The following is a 15,968-nucleotide window of genomic DNA, read 5'->3' on the forward strand; positions in this document are numbered from 1 at the left end:
CCCACATCTGCTGCCAAGGCACTTATGATATTATTTTACAACCACTGTCCGTTATTAGCAACCAGGCATTTGAGAAAGGGTGTTATGCAAATGTACTAAAATACATAGAGATAAAACCATTATATAGAAAGGCAGGAAAGATGGGGAATTCCTTAAAGTGTTTGAAAAATGGTTAAAATCTTATTTGCCTTCCAACAAGGAAAAGACACACTAAATGCTGTAAGTGAATTCATGCAAAATGCATGCTCCACATTAGAAAAAGGTAAAAAGGCCACAGTCACAGGCATATTCTGTGATCTGATAAAAGCATTAGATGCAGTAAATCACTCCTTACTCCTCCACAAATTTCTGGTGTGAGATCAGTGACAGTGCTTTACAGCTCATATTTAACACATAAGAAGCAAAAAGCAAACATTATATTAAATTTGTGTAATTACCTCTCTAGCAGGAAATCAGGTTTCCCAAAGAGTCTGACAGGGTTTGATATTGGGTCCTATCTGCTCCTGTTCTGTATAAGTGACCTACCACCTACTACTGCTGTTAATTCAGTCATATTTGCAAATAGTACATCACTTATAAATAAAAGTAAGATGCCCCCAAAAAATGCACAAAGTGTCAAAAATACTACAGAAAGACTTGAACCTTGTACTGTCAAAATAAACTAAAATGGAATATCAATAAAATCCAGATGATACAATATGAAACTAAGCCATTACAACAGTCAAACAATGGAAAATCCAGGATAGAATGTAGCAATATTATGAGAAGGATAGTTGCTTAGGATGGACTGTAACAATGTTATGAGAAGGAAAGTTGCTCAGGATGGAATGTAACAATATGAGAAGGAAGCAACTTTCCTTCTCGCAATATTGTTAAGCTATTACAACAGAGAGACATGAAAATAACATGTAATGATTTGGAGGTCACAGAAGCAAACCACGTAAGATTTTTAGCCCTAAATCATGACATAAATTTGAATTGGAAGGTACACATAGACTACTTAGTAAATAAACTAAAAAGCTTAGCATTTGTTAGGTGGACTTTTAATGGTTTCCAAAATACAGTCTGCCAGTGTCACTTTAAGTCAGTCATACATTATATTCTGGGAGAATTCAATAGATTTCATGAGGTTACTAGTGTTGTGCACAGATATGTATATGAGAATTAGGCAGCTCTACTACAGTATTAGATATAAAATAATGTAAAACTTTTGAATTCATCTAATAAAAATATTTCATTGTGAATCCTAACAGGTTCCCTGTGCAACAAATCAAATAATTTGAAAACTGTATATAATGAGATGAATAAATCTCATTTCACAGAAGTGAATTAAGAGTTTCTTCAGAAGTAACCACATTTTACTATGTTCAGCATTCATTTTTTTTTATCTAGGTTTGTTTCTTTATCTTTGAAGGGTAAACATTCATTTGTAACATTTCCTTGATTTTTATTTTTTCCTCTTTCCTGCTTATACCCATAGAAGAATTGTCAGTTTCAGAGTACCATTACATGTTTTATAGTGTGCTATAAAACACATACTATACAGATGCAGACAGCTCTTACCTGTACTTAATGCTTGCAGTTTTCTGGTACTCAAATAAATGTGGTTTGTTGTAGTGACATAGCATAAGGACACAAGTCACACTTTCACAAATTTGAAATATATTTATTTTCTAAGAGACAACAGAATATTATCTGTTTGATATTTTCTTGTTCTGCAGGTGCCTGAAATACATGGGAGACTACACAAACTGCCTTCTTCAAGGGTATGGTGTACTTCCAAGTGCCCCACAGAGAGTATATATCTCCAACATTGCAACAGAGTATGCTATTATTCACTGGGATCCACCTAAGATTTTGGGTGAAACGGTTCTCTTTTACAATGTTAAGTACAGGAGGATGGCAGTCTATGACAATGAATACCACACAGTGTCCAATGTGCATCCACCTTTCATTCTTGAAAACCTGCATAGTGATTCAGATTATGAAGTATTTGTTGAAGCAGCTAACGCACATGGTGTTGGGCAACCTTCTGCAAGAATTGTCTTTAGGACAGACAGTCAGGTAAGAATGACATATAATAATTCAAATGTGCTAAAAAAGACTGTTGTTTGTGCATTTTTATTTTTTAAATACATTTCTGCATTTATTCTTATAGTGTCCAATTGTTATTGGTCAGGTTTCCAGCTGAGCTTATTGGATGTCCAATTTCACACATGATTCCATTTTCCTACTTAATATTTCAGTGTATTCCAGTAACCACATTATTCCCCACACTGTTAGCTACAAAAACCTTTTTTCAATATGATCTTCATTTAGTGCAATGGCCTTACACAACCTTATTGGGAGGACCTGTATGCCTGCATTGTACTGCTGCACTGATTGAGATCAGAGCCAATGTTTTGCTGCACCAATTACTTCCCCATCATCCAAGTACTGCTTCCCAGGGAGTGCATCCTTCATTGGGTCAAACAAAGGGTCAAATGGTGTGAGATTTGGATTGTAGGAAGGATGAGGAAGAACTGCCCAATGAAGTTTTGTGAGCTCTTCTTGAGTGTGCAGACTTATGTGAAGCCCCACATTTCACGAAGAAAGAGAAGTTCATTTACATTTTCTGTGCAATGAATATGTTTAAGTTGTGTCTTTGGATTCCTGAGGGTAGTACAATACAATTCAGAGTTGATAGTTGCACCATGAGGGAGGACATCAAACAGAATAACACCTCATGCAATTAATCACAATTCTTTTGTTGACTGCCAGATCTCTGTAGATATTCTGAAAGCACTAACAAAAATTTATGATGCTCTGGTTTTCTGCCAAAAAATTCAATAACATCTCTCCACCTAGAATATACCTCAACTATAGACAGCATTTTGAAGGCTACATAAACTGCTGCCACCTCTAAAAACTTCATGAAAGTAAAGGGGATGTAGCAGGAATATTCCATAATGTCAAAAAAAAAAAAAAAAAAAAAAAAAAAAAAAAAAAAAAAAAAAAAAATCATTTTTTTCAACCAAAACTGGCAAAGGGAGAAATGTGCTGCATTACTTCCTGAAAGCCCCTTTTATATCCAAGATAGTTGCTTGCAGTTCCTCACAGAGATGACTGTCTCACTTGTTAAAATACTGTGCACATAAAAGTACTGTTGAATATTCTGTACACCTGGAAATGCATCTTTTGTCTATATTATGTCTGACAAATGGCAACAGAGTCATGTATTTATTGTACTGCCCTTATTTTACAGATATGGGCACTTTGACTTTAGAGTTGCTGGTGGCTGGCCTTAAAAAAATAAGAAAAAAAACAGTGTGTTGGAAAAGATGAGAAAGATATTGAAGAACTTTATGCCTGAATACCTCTTACTTAACAAGGAGCAAAAATTGAATGTCATATCTTTTTAGTATGTGACTGTTCTCCAGATTTAATTTGAGATAGATGAGAATTGATATAATTCAGACTTTTCCTGTGTATGAGTTTAATTAAAGAAGCTTAGTTAATGTGTTGTATAACTCTGCAATGTCCACACTATATTTCCACAAAGCAGCTGCTTGAAAAAGATAGATGGGGAGATGAGTACAGCAAGTAGGATGGGTGCTCATGTAGTCTTCAATGCATTTACATGTAATGAGCAGTCAGGAATTAGGGACACATTGTAAAATACAGAAGTGCTGTCAAGAAATAATTAGAAGCAGTGTATGAAGAACCTCTTACTAGATAAGGAACTGAAAGCTATTGTGTTAACTTCCTTATGTGGCTTGGCCAGGTATCAGAGTGTGTGATAACAGCTGCAAAAAAGCTGTAACTGCTGCCTCCAGTAGGATTTGATGACTGAAACAGTGAGGGTTGAAACCTTTACTGAGTTGCTGGCATATCATTTGTTAGTGAACTACTGTATAATGTGAAAGCAGAGTGAAAAGCTCTCAGTCTGACATTTAAAGACTCTTTTTGTTCAGTTTGAAAAGGTATTTTTAGGCCCAGTAACTTTTTAAGTCAAATCCCACATTCCAGTGCTTTTCCAATAAGAGGACTCTGTCTCTGGGGTATAATTCTGGAATGTAAGCAGTTTATCCATTTTCAGTTGTCATAACATCTCCACTGGACTTAAAGCATTTTTTGGTCACAGATTCCATAAAATTTGGTAATACACAGAAGTCAGAAGGTGCTAAATCTGATTTAAAAATACTATCCAAAATCCTACACTGCTCTGTTGTTTCCTCTATGTTTGCAGCAATGGACTTTCTCCATGTGGAGCATCTTTTTGAAAAGTATGGCCACATTGGATTCAGTGCCCATTACTTAATTTTGAAAGTGAAGAAGTTTTTTTTATATAAACTTGGACCAATCTTGGATGAATTTCCATTATCTAAAAGAAACTTCCATTAACTAAAAGAAACTTATAAATGCCAGAATGGTATTCCAGGAAATAAAACATATACAATCAACTAGTTTAAAAAGCCATTTAAACAAAACTGTTCTTCAGATCAACAAAATTAGGAGAAGGATAGATTCCTATTCACCATAAAGATGACCTGTTGAGTTACAGAGAGGCACAGTAAAAAGACTCCTACACATTATAGCTTTTGGCCAAAGCCTTCTTCAGCAAAGAAAACATGCACACATTCAAACAAGCAAGCACATCTCATGCACTTATGACCACTACCATTGGCAGCTTCAACTCGAACGCTTTCCTGCCGGTAGTAGCAGTCATGTGCATGAACTGTTCTTTCTTGTGTGCAGGGGTGGTGCCAAGAGGGAGGGGGGCTACGGGAGCTGTATCCTCCTCCCCCCCCCCCCTGCAATGGAGCATCATATTACACTGGATAAAATGATTTCAGAAATCAGAAAATATATTATTCCTACAGATGCAATCATTTTTTTCATAATTATGATTATGTAGCTATATAGGTTACAATGTATTTCAAACACATTTTAACAAAGGAATAAGAGGGACAAATAGCTTACTATCCAAACCAATAAATATTATTTACCTTAAAATTGGCATCTTATTACCTATTGATACACAGTTTTTACTCTGAACTCCAAAACAGTTACCAAGAACTACTTTAAGCAACACCAAATGTTACCAATTTGTTGGTGGAGGACCCCTACACTCCTATTGTTAAGTGATATTCCATTTCCCCAAACCCCTCCCCCCCCCCCCCCATTAGCCACCCCCTTGACCGACTTCTAGAATCAGCCCTGCTTTTTTTTTTTTTTTTTTTTTTTTTTGTGTGTGTGTGTGTGTGTGTGTGTGTGTGTGTGTGTGTGTGTGTGTGTGTGTTTTCTTTCCTGAAGAAGGCTTTGGCTGAAAGCTATAATGTGTAACAGTCTGTTCATTGTGCCTGTCTGCAACTCAATGCGTCATCTTTACAGAGACTAGCAATCTATCATTTTCCTAATGATGTTGAGAATCTAACCTCGAGTTACTTTTCTTCAGATCACGTTGACTGCTTGCTTATTACAAAACATGAACAATTTTTTTTTAATCAATGTTTCCTTTGTACTAGGCTGATAACATTTCACCTCATCCTCATAAGATATCCAATAGCGTATGTACTTCATAACACAGATCTAGGAAAAAAAAAAGACTGAACAGACGATCTTCTTCTTCTTCTTCTTTTTATTCTTCTTACACTGGGTGTATGTTGTTTTCTGAGGAAGTGCTCAGCTGTTCCAGCTTCTCCAGCTTACTCAACATATCCTCAATGTCAGCATTCACTTTAGTGTTTGAATTCACTGTGGCATTATCCATTACAGCATGACTTTCCAAATCAGTATGAAATTTCATACTGTATTCATTCCCTGAGGCTAAGAGAAGTTATTACAGAGTGTAGTAAAACCCTTCATTTTAAGATGATCAAGAATGTGGTTTAAATTGTGTATACTGTGGGTTCTCCTAGTTCTTCTGCATGAGAACTAAGAAATGCTATTTTCCTGAAGTTTTTGATTCTTTTCCAGCTAAGAAGCTAAATATAGTTATAAAATAAGCTAAGATTCCCAGCAAGGTTGCCACAATCTAATGTCTTATGTGCTCTTTGAAACATGTCTCCTTAATATATCATTGCACAGTGCAGATGGTGACAGCTCAAGACAGGAAAGTACAAATGAATGTGAGAAAATGATAACACTCGTTATACTGGAGTATTTAAATTAATTTTTCCCATTAAGATATCCATTAACATAATTTACTGTGTCTGAAAAGAGAGTTTCTTCACTGAAAACTTACTGATTTCACTGAAATACATTGATAATGGAGAAAAAACCAAATGAGAAGAATGGTGGCAAGATTGCAATGAATAAGCTGTAGGGCCTACAACCTGTGAAAATTTCAATGAAATATGAAAAGGATTAATCTAGCAGTTCATTTCACCTATTTTATATAATAACCTATGTAAATAATGTAGAATGTAACTGCTAATTATGACAGACAAGTTTATAGTTCATTTTACATATATTAATTAAATTTATTTTAGGTGATTGAAGATAAAATTGAGGCATCTACTTTCTACAATGTGACAGCCTGTTGCGTAGCAGCTAACTTGAGTGAGAGCTGTCTGCCACTCTGCTCATACGATGCCAGTATGTCAGATGTCAGAGCACTGGCAGGAGTGTGTGGATCAGAACTCCACAAACTGTTGCGTTGTGGTGCTGGTGGACGCAATCATGGGACCTGCTGTATGCGGCGCGGAGTACCACCTGTTTGCCTTCCACTGTGTGCTGGAGTTGTTGCAGATTCTCTTATAATTACTGCCACTTCCTGTATACCATACATCGGGAACATCGTCCAGTGTTTTGAGGAAGGTTTGTAAAACATGTCAAATCACTATCTTTGTATGTAGTCATCTACTCTTTATGTGTGGTATTTTTACATCAGACACCATAAAAATTCTTGTAGCTTAACTTCCTTTCCACAATATACCTGGAAAAGTGAAAAAAAATACGTGTTGCAAATACAGTCATTACATATTAAGGAGATTGTGCCTGTGTAATGGTAAAATTATTTTGTGGTAAGGATTGATGTATTTCTAGCAATTATAAGTGCTATGATCATAGGAGGCAGTATGATATTGTAAACTTATTATTGTGTATAGTCTCATGAAGGTCCACTTCACTGAGTGAAGAAGCTCTGTCAGTAGATGCTGCAGCAATTATGATAACATACATTGTAGGAGTAAATTTTCAAAACACTAAAGAATTTCAGAAACTTCCAATAATAGCAAATGATATCAGAAAACAGTCACAGTAAAGATCTGAAATTCTCAGTAGTGAAGTGAAAGACTTGATTAAAAACCATGTCAGTGATTACAAACATATAAGTATGAGGAAACAGAATGCACAGAAATCATATGTTTCAGGATCTCACTTTTGATATTAGTATCATTACATACCCCATCTGCTATTTCTGTCAAACAATTTTTTCTATTATATTTAGTGCAGTCCGTGTACTTATTTCAATTTCCAACAGCTAGAGACAATTTCTTCTATCACATTGTCCCACAATGAGCATCACACAAAAACTTCTGAGCTCTCACATTAAGAGTGTAATAAGTGAGATAACAAAAAGAATTTTGAGCTCTACTGTTACAATAGGGAAGAAGTTCAACATTGAGTGCATTATTATTTGTGACAGATAAAATATTAAAGCTTCTACGAGGATGGTTTGAAAAGTTCTAGGAACAGAACAGAAAAAAAATACATACATCACTGAAACTTCTTTTATTTTTCAATGAGTCTCCTTGTAGATTAATGCAGTTGGTCCAACGATGTTCCAGTGCCTTGATCCCATACTGAAAATGAGTTTCCTCCAGGCCTGCAAAATAGTTGTCAACTTCGGCTATCAATTCTTCGTTTGATGTGAATCTTGTCTACCAAGAAAAATTTTCAGTTTTGGGAAGAGATGGAAGTCTGATGGAGCCATATCAGGTGAATAAGGTGTGTGTGCCAACAATTCATACCTTAGTTCGTGTAATTTTTCCATGGCGACAGCACATTTGTGCGGGCCCGCATCAAGAGTCGCGGCACCCATCTCGCAGGTAATTTTTTCAATTCTAATTCTTCAGTTAAAATGTGATATAGCCTTTCAGATGACATCTGGCAAGCATGAGCAATTTCATGCACTTTAAATCGGTGATCCTCCATGACCATTTTGTGCGCTTTTGGATTGATTTCTGGAGTAGTGACACATATTGGCCAACCACTGAGTGGGTCATAATATAAGCTCTCCCAACCAAATTTAAATTCATTTGTCCACTTGGCAATAGTTGAATATGAAGGAGCAGAGTCCCCCAGTGTAGTATGGAAATCAGCATGAATATGCTTTGCTTTCATACCTTTCTTTACAAAGTACTTAAGCACTGATCGAATCTTTATTTTTTTCCACCTTCGCAATTGACTAGGTGGGAACAACAACAGAGCCACATCACCACCACAGCTCTCTTCCAAGAGCACTGATGTTACACATGTTTACAGGCAACAGTCCAATGAATATCATGTGAACAACTCGTTGCGCTAGCGCTTACCTCTCATGGTGATTCCGAGAACTTTTCAAACCCCTCTCATGGTAGTGTCATTGTGACTGCACATTTCTTCATAAATTCACTCTTGTTATTAACTACAAACACTATTAGGGAGTAATTCTAATGGTACTTAACTGCAAATCCTCGTAAAGGTCTCATCAGATGAAAAGGACTCATCGGATAGTGGTTCCATCAGCAAAATGACAAAAACTTCACAACTTCCATACTGCATCCTAAAAATGGTACATGCAAAGATACTTTCAAGATGAGGCACTGATGAGTAAATAAATTACCAGTTTTTCCCTTCCCTAATATTCTGTATGCTGAGCCAAAACTCATATTTGGACAGCTGTAATTTGTGTGTGGCACTCTATCTGTTACAGAGCACTGAAATCAAATGACAGGTGTTCAGATTTGAGTCTGGTCTGGCAAACAGCTTCCAGTTGCCAGGTTTCATAATGACTATGAATGTTCATGAATAGACATGATTAGTAGTTGAAATACTGGAAATGTTGCATTTTATATTTCTTATAATCATTAGGTCTGCTTTTAGAGTACATTTTTATTGTCCTTTGAAAAAGCAATAACTTAAGAAAATTGTTACTATGTTAGTATACACTCATGTGATCTCACAGGCTATATTTAATATAGTAAGTTGCTACCTTGGCAGAAAAGGGTGGATGGCAAGGAGCCCATAATCAGGAGCAGGGACCCCCCCCCCCCCCCCCCCCCCTCAGCTCTCAGGGAAAGGAAAAAATAAACTGCATTCTAGTGTTTCTCTTTCAGGAAAATGATTGAAAAGTTGATATTATGCTGGTACTTAACAGGGTCAGAAATGGACCTTTTTAATGACAACTTGCCAAAATATTAAAAATACTCCATGCTCAACAGATATTGCACCCCCTCCCCCTGTACAAAGTATCATATTGCTCCTGTTGGCAGGGAGAGGAGGAGAGACTGATGCTAGCTCAGTTATTTTAAATACTGGGTAGTTATAATTAAACTTTCTCTATTTAACACATTATGGCACACAAACTAATTACCGTATGAGTACCACACTTGGTAGCATTAAGGTCAAGGACATGGGGAAGAGAGATAATCAGACCCAATCCAATTGTAACAATTTTAATGTGCTACTATGGTACAACATACCATAACATACTGGTACCATTACTGCTTCAAAAGAGGCTGAATATGGTGCCCATCAGTGTCCAGAAGAGTCTGAAAGTGCAAGACTGCATTCCGCACAGCAGAACAAAGCATGTCCATAGGTATGCTGGCTACTTCTCTTGACATGCTGCACTTCAGATCAGCACATGTGTGAACGCTCCCCTAGTAAACCCTATCCTTCAGGTAGCACCACAACCAGAAATCACAGGGACTGAGATCAGGTGATCGTGCTGGCCAAGCATTTAGAGATGATTGACTGATAATTCGGTCATTTCCAAATGTGTTTCAGAGAGGCAGGTGAACTTCACGAGCAATGAAAACAGTTGAGTTCAATGTGCCTCTCTCATGTAGGACTGGTATGACATGCTGGCGAAGCATATCACAGTAACATTGGACAGTCACATTGCACGTCCTTTCTTCAACAGGCCAACGATGAACATAGCCATGAAGCCTCACCATATGGTGACACATACATCAAGCAGAGGAACTTCATATGTAGTGACTGGAGATGAAGATCCCCACACTCAGCAATTCTGTGTGTTCACCTCACCCATCAGAGAAAATTGAGCTTCATCTTCGTCTACCCATAGGATGGCCCAGGGCCAGCCCTCATCGACTTCAATCCTTGCGAGAAAGTGGAAAGTGAAGTCAACATGTTGTTGTGCATCCTGTGATGCAAACAGCTACGTAATATGGATCTTGTATGGATACCATTTGAGAATGGTTTGAAGCACGTTCTGTACAGTGGACCACAGGATGTTCAACTGTCGTGACACAGCACACGCACTGCCTGATGATCGAGTATTGCATGCAGTGTTGTCTGCCATAGCAACAGTGACTTCATTAACCATCTGTGGTGCAACCAGTCATCAGCCTCTTCCTAGAGTGATGCCCTTTCTAAGTTGATACAAACTTCTTCATCATGCTCCACACAGCAGGCGGAGAAAGAGGACCCATCCAGAATTCTTTCAGCCAGTGATATTCTCAAAGTGCAGCTGCAGCATTACTGTTACTTTGATAATAGAGCTTCACCAATAATGCCCTGCTCCTTTTGTCCAAGCTCATGTTGACATATCAACAAGTGCACTGCGACTGGTCAAGTGTGTGTGACTCTGAATCACGATGACTGATCACAGCACCTGGTGGCCATAGATGGAACTGGACAGTGGCACTGTGATACATGAGAATCATGCACCCCAAACTCTGGACATTAACACTGCCAAGTTTGGTACTCATACGGTAATTAGTTTCTATGTTATAATGTGTTAAATAAGGAAAGTTTACTTATAAGCACCCAGTATCTAACAAGGGAAAATCCAGTATGGAACAGTAACAATATTGAGAAAAGGATTGCTACTCACCATATAAAGGAGGTGCTGAGTTGCAGACAAGCAGAACAAAAAAACTACTAAATGTGTAAGCCTTCAGACAGAAGACCTTCTTCTGAAAAAGACAACATAGATAAACACATTAACACAGACATAGCTCACACACACGATGACTGTTTCTGGCTGCAGACTGCAAGCAACTACGCATGATGGGAGAAGCAATCTGAGTGGCGGGGGTAAGGAGGAGGCTGGGAGAGAGAGAGAGAGAGAGAGAGAGAGAGAGAGAGAGAGAGAGAGAGAGAGAGAGAGAGAGAGAGAGAGAGAGAGAGAGAGAGAGAGCATGGTATGGGTGGGGGACAGTAAAGTTCTGTTTGTAGGAGCATAATGGAGCATAGTGTAGGGACAAGTTGGAAAGAGGGCAGGGCAGCCAGGTGGAAGGGGAGAGGGGGGAGGGTAGCAGGAGAGGAAAAAAGTAGAAAGACTGTGGGTGTGCTTGTGGAATAGAAGGTTGTGTAGTGCTGGAGCTGGAGTAGATAAGGAGATAGGTAAGTAAGGACAAAGACTAGAGGAACATTGGATAGAATGCAGGGAGAGTTTGCATCCATGCAATTCATGAAAGCTGGTGTTGGTAGAAAGGAACCAGATGGCACAGGCTGTGAAGCAGACATTAAGATTAAGAAGTTGTGATGGGCACCATGCTTTGCACCTGGGTGATCCGTTTGTTCCTAGGCCACAGTGTTTTTTTTTTTTTTTTTTTTTTTTTTTTTTTTTTTTTTTGGGGGGGGGGGGGGTTCATTCATGTGGGCAGACAGCTTGTTGGATGACATGGTCATGTACAATGAACCACAGGGGTTGTGGCTTAGATTGTAGATAACATGATTGGTTTCATAGGTAGTTCTGCCTTTGATGGGATAGGTGGTGTCTGTGACTGGAATGGAGTAGGTGGCACTAGGAGGATGTATGGGACAGGTCTCGTATCCAGCTCTATTACAGGGATATGAGCCATGATGCAAGGGTTTGGAAGCAGGGCTTGTGTAGTAATGGATGATGATATTGTGTGGGTTCTATGGGCAGTGGAATACCACTGCGGAGGGATGGTGAGGATAGTGGGTAGGACATTCCTCATAGCAGGACATGAGTGGTACTGAGTCACAAGGGGAATGCTCCTCTTCGGCTGGACAGTGGGACTTTGTGAGGTGGTGGGTGAGTGGAGACATAAGGCACAGGAGATCTGCTCCCACAAAGAGCACTTTGCCATCCCCCACCCATACCCTGCTCTCCCTCTTCCTCCCCACTCCTGCCTCCTCTTTACCACCCCTACTCAGATTGCTTCTCCTGTCATGTGCAGTTGCTCACAGTCTGGCCTCGGCAGCCAGAGATAGCGGTCATATGTGTATGAATTGCATTTCTGTGAATGTGTGCATGAATGTGTGTGTTGTGTATGTTGTCTATTTCAGAAGAAGGCCTTCTGGCCAAAAGCTTATGTGTTTAATAGTCTTTTTGTTGTGCCTGTCTGTGAGTCAACATCTCCACTATATGGTGAGTAGCACACTATCCTTGTCAAATACTGTCAATTTTAAATGACTGTTGTTTGTCTCATATTAGTTGAATATCTGAATCAATGCTGTTATGTTTATTAATGAATAACAGTGTCTGTGTCTTCATTTATAGCAATAGAGGACTGTTGCACAGCTAACAGGACTGAGTGGTCTCCTTTTCTCCTAAATTATTTACAAAACTCAAAACTGAAAACACTCACAGAAACACTACATAATGGCCCTTTTATTTCAGGAACTGGACTGCTACCTGGCCCTATTAATGAACTGCATGCAACTGTTGTCACTGACAACAGCATAACATTGGAGTGGGAGCCTCCAAGTAACAGCACAGTTACAGGATATATTGTTCACTACCAGAAAGTGGACAACACCTCAATGCACGAAACAGTGCTAAAGCTTGACAATGTAAGACATTAATCCTGAGAACTTCAATTAATTTACTGTTAAAATATCTGTGTCCCACCTTAAATTTTAATACCATGTGTGTTTCCACCTCCATGGTAAATACCTAGATGGAAAACAACAATCAGGAGAGTTGTCAGACATAAAGCAGAAAAAGAGAAGCCCACAACTGAAAAACATAATTTGCATTTGTAATTTATTGTTTTTGTTTTCAGAAAGCCCACTTTTCTGCCATTTTGTAATAACAGCTGATTGAAAAATGTAAATGAATTAATTTGGGTATTCTGCAGCTGTCCTGCATTATTTAACATCAAAATAATCATAGAATTCAGTTAAGTAGCCACAGATGAACAGTTTTGCAGTGGCTGACAAGAAAGTTGTGGATTTCTCAACATTACGCAAGAAAACTCTGATTCAAAGGCACAGCTACAAAACAAAATGTATGAATTGTTATTGCTCACTCTTTAATGAATAATAGAGGATCAGTACCTGATTTCATTTCTATAAAATGTGGACTTCTGTCAGTAGTCATTAAAGGAAAAATAGGCCAAACAGAGCATAAATACTGAGTAAGACCTAATAAAATTCTGAAATTTTAATCAGGAGCAGTCCTGATATCATATGCTATGCACATGAAGGGTATTTTCTATGAGACTTATTTAATCAGGTGAACATCCACAACTGAGGAACGCATTTATAGAGTAACAACCCATTGCAGTTGCTAGTAAATTAAGGAAAAAATTACTAGCAACTGAAGTGGTTTTTTTTTCTATAAATATTCTATGAGACTTCATTAGAATCAAAGAAATATTTGCTTGCATGAGTTTTGGATGTCAGTCGTTATGACTCGTATGCAAGAACATAGTATGTAGGTATGATACTTGCAGTTTTCTGAAGCTCAGCTGAATAGATCTTGTAAGTGTACCAAAAATCAAGGTACCAAATACCTGGAGAAGTTTGATGTCAGAATATCTATGATAGTGGATAACTACAAATGAAAATTTTAGAAACAGTTTAGTTTAATAAAACTGTGGGAAATACAAGTTGGAATAATGTTAGTTAGAAATCAAATTCACGCCAGTACTGGTTTGGATTTATCACTGCTAACAGAGTTGAACATTTGAATTTGATTTTGTATTTGTAGCATGGAAGTGATGAACTTCCAAAAACATTTTACATGAAGCAGCACCTACTCTGTCCCAGAATTCTGCAGAAAAAATTCTGCAACATTTTACATCATCTTCTTTAGCTGTTACATCTTCCTTGGCATGCTGCATTGTTCTTCAGTGGATACTGGAACAAGGAACAGATGCTGTTAATGAACAGAGGGTTCATATATTAATTAATTCTACATCTATTATCAGATAGTAAAAATATAATGCAATTTTATAGATAAAATAATCCACTCAAAAAGCAGCAGTAGAACACATACTTAAAAAAGGTAATATTTATGGAGGCTTTTGGAGCCAATGGCTTCTTCCTCCAACAAAAGAGGAAGGAAAAACACTGGAGAGGTTTTGGAAAAGGGGCAGATATCTGAAAAGTCACCCAGAACTGTGGGTCAGGGGAGACTTACTGGACTGGGTGAAAAGGAAATAATGATTGTTGGGGACTGCACTCAATCCTGATACTGCTCATCTCCCCAAAGAACCACTATGGAGCACACCAATTGTCACTCAGTATTCTCCTGGTCTGGAGTATATGAATCAACTACTTCAACAAGGCCATGACTTCCTAAAATCATCCCTGGAATGAGATCCATTGTGTCTGAGATTTTGCCCACCACATCTAGAACAGCTTCTCATTGCCCTTAAATCTCCACAATGTCCTTCTCAGACACTGTGCTCTTTTTTTTTTTCATCCATCTCCCTATCCTATGGTTCCTACACATTTGATTGTCCCCACTGCAAGACTTGCGCTATGCAGCCTCCTACCACCATCCATCCCAACCCTGTAACTGGCAAAATCAAAGGGAGAGCCACCTGTGGAATGATACACATCATATACCAGCCGTTATGGGAACAAGACTACCACCAGATTATCAGTTAGGATGAGTGGGCATAGGCAGAGTGGGTATACTGACAACACACAATACTGTGTTGCAGAGCATGCTCTATGACATGACAGTCATGACCTCGGTGCCTGTTTTATCACACGTGCCACCTGGATTCTGCCTTCAGAACCAGTTTCTCAGAACTTCATGGGTGGGAACTAGCATTACAACATGTCCTTGGTTCTCACCACCCACCTGAGCTTAATTTACATTAATTTTGGAGTCTTAGCATTTCTTCATAGTAATACTACTTTCTTCACTCCATTTTAGTTTTATACATCTTTAATTTATGACCTGTGTATTTTTCACCATCCCCCTCTCACCTCTTACATATAATGCACTAGCTTTTCACCCTTATTAATTTGTGTACAATGTTTCAGCATAATCTCTGGCTTGCATATTACCCTGCCTTCCACCTTTAAGCTCTCAGATTTTCAAATCTCATCCAATGCAGTCCTGAACAATCAGTCGTTCCTTCTCATCCCGTCCAGTAAGTCACCCCTGATCTACAGATCTGGGAGACTATTCTGAAGTCTACCCTGTTTTCCTAAACCTCTTCAGTCCTTTTCCTTCACTCCTCTTCCTCCCCTAGTGTCAGAAGGAGGAGTTAGTTGCTTCAAAAGCTTGCATAAATATAACCTTCTTTTATGTGCATGTTCTGTCACCACTTAGTGAGTAGATTTTTTATCCATCCAGTTACATCAAATAGTAGAAATAATATATAACTACGTTGCTGTAATTGTAGCATCAGTTGCTAACAGTAGATCTGAGTTTAGAAATATATACATATACCAAAGATTTATAAATCTGTCACTCTTCGATACAATGTCTATTCAGAAGATGTCAAGCCATGACAACTATGAAAGTCTATAAATATTTATTCCACTGGCAAACACACAAAATGGAGTCATTCCACAAATGTTTGAAATTAGGTACACCC

The 15,968-nt window shown here is 38.2% G+C and overlaps 1 protein-coding gene across 13 annotated transcripts in view; it reads left to right on the top strand.

Moving 5' to 3' along the window:
• Nucleotides 1-15,968, top strand: part of LOC126336721 (Ig-like and fibronectin type-III domain-containing protein 1) — a 2,308,230-nt gene that overhangs the window by 2,243,865 nt on the left and 48,397 nt on the right. For all 13 annotated transcript variants that reach the window (XM_050000693.1, XM_050000696.1, XM_050000702.1 and 10 more), the window contains 3 exons: nucleotides 1,722-2,064; nucleotides 6,474-6,801; nucleotides 12,806-12,978. In XM_050000693.1, the coding sequence (XP_049856650.1) occupies nucleotides 1,722-2,064; nucleotides 6,474-6,801; nucleotides 12,806-12,978 (844 nt within the window). The remainder of the gene's footprint in view (nucleotides 1-1,721; nucleotides 2,065-6,473; nucleotides 6,802-12,805; nucleotides 12,979-15,968) is intronic.

Source organism: Schistocerca gregaria, chromosome 2, assembly GCF_023897955.1.
Source record: "Schistocerca gregaria isolate iqSchGreg1 chromosome 2, iqSchGreg1.2, whole genome shotgun sequence".
NCBI lineage: Eukaryota > Metazoa > Arthropoda > Insecta > Orthoptera > Acrididae > Schistocerca > Schistocerca gregaria.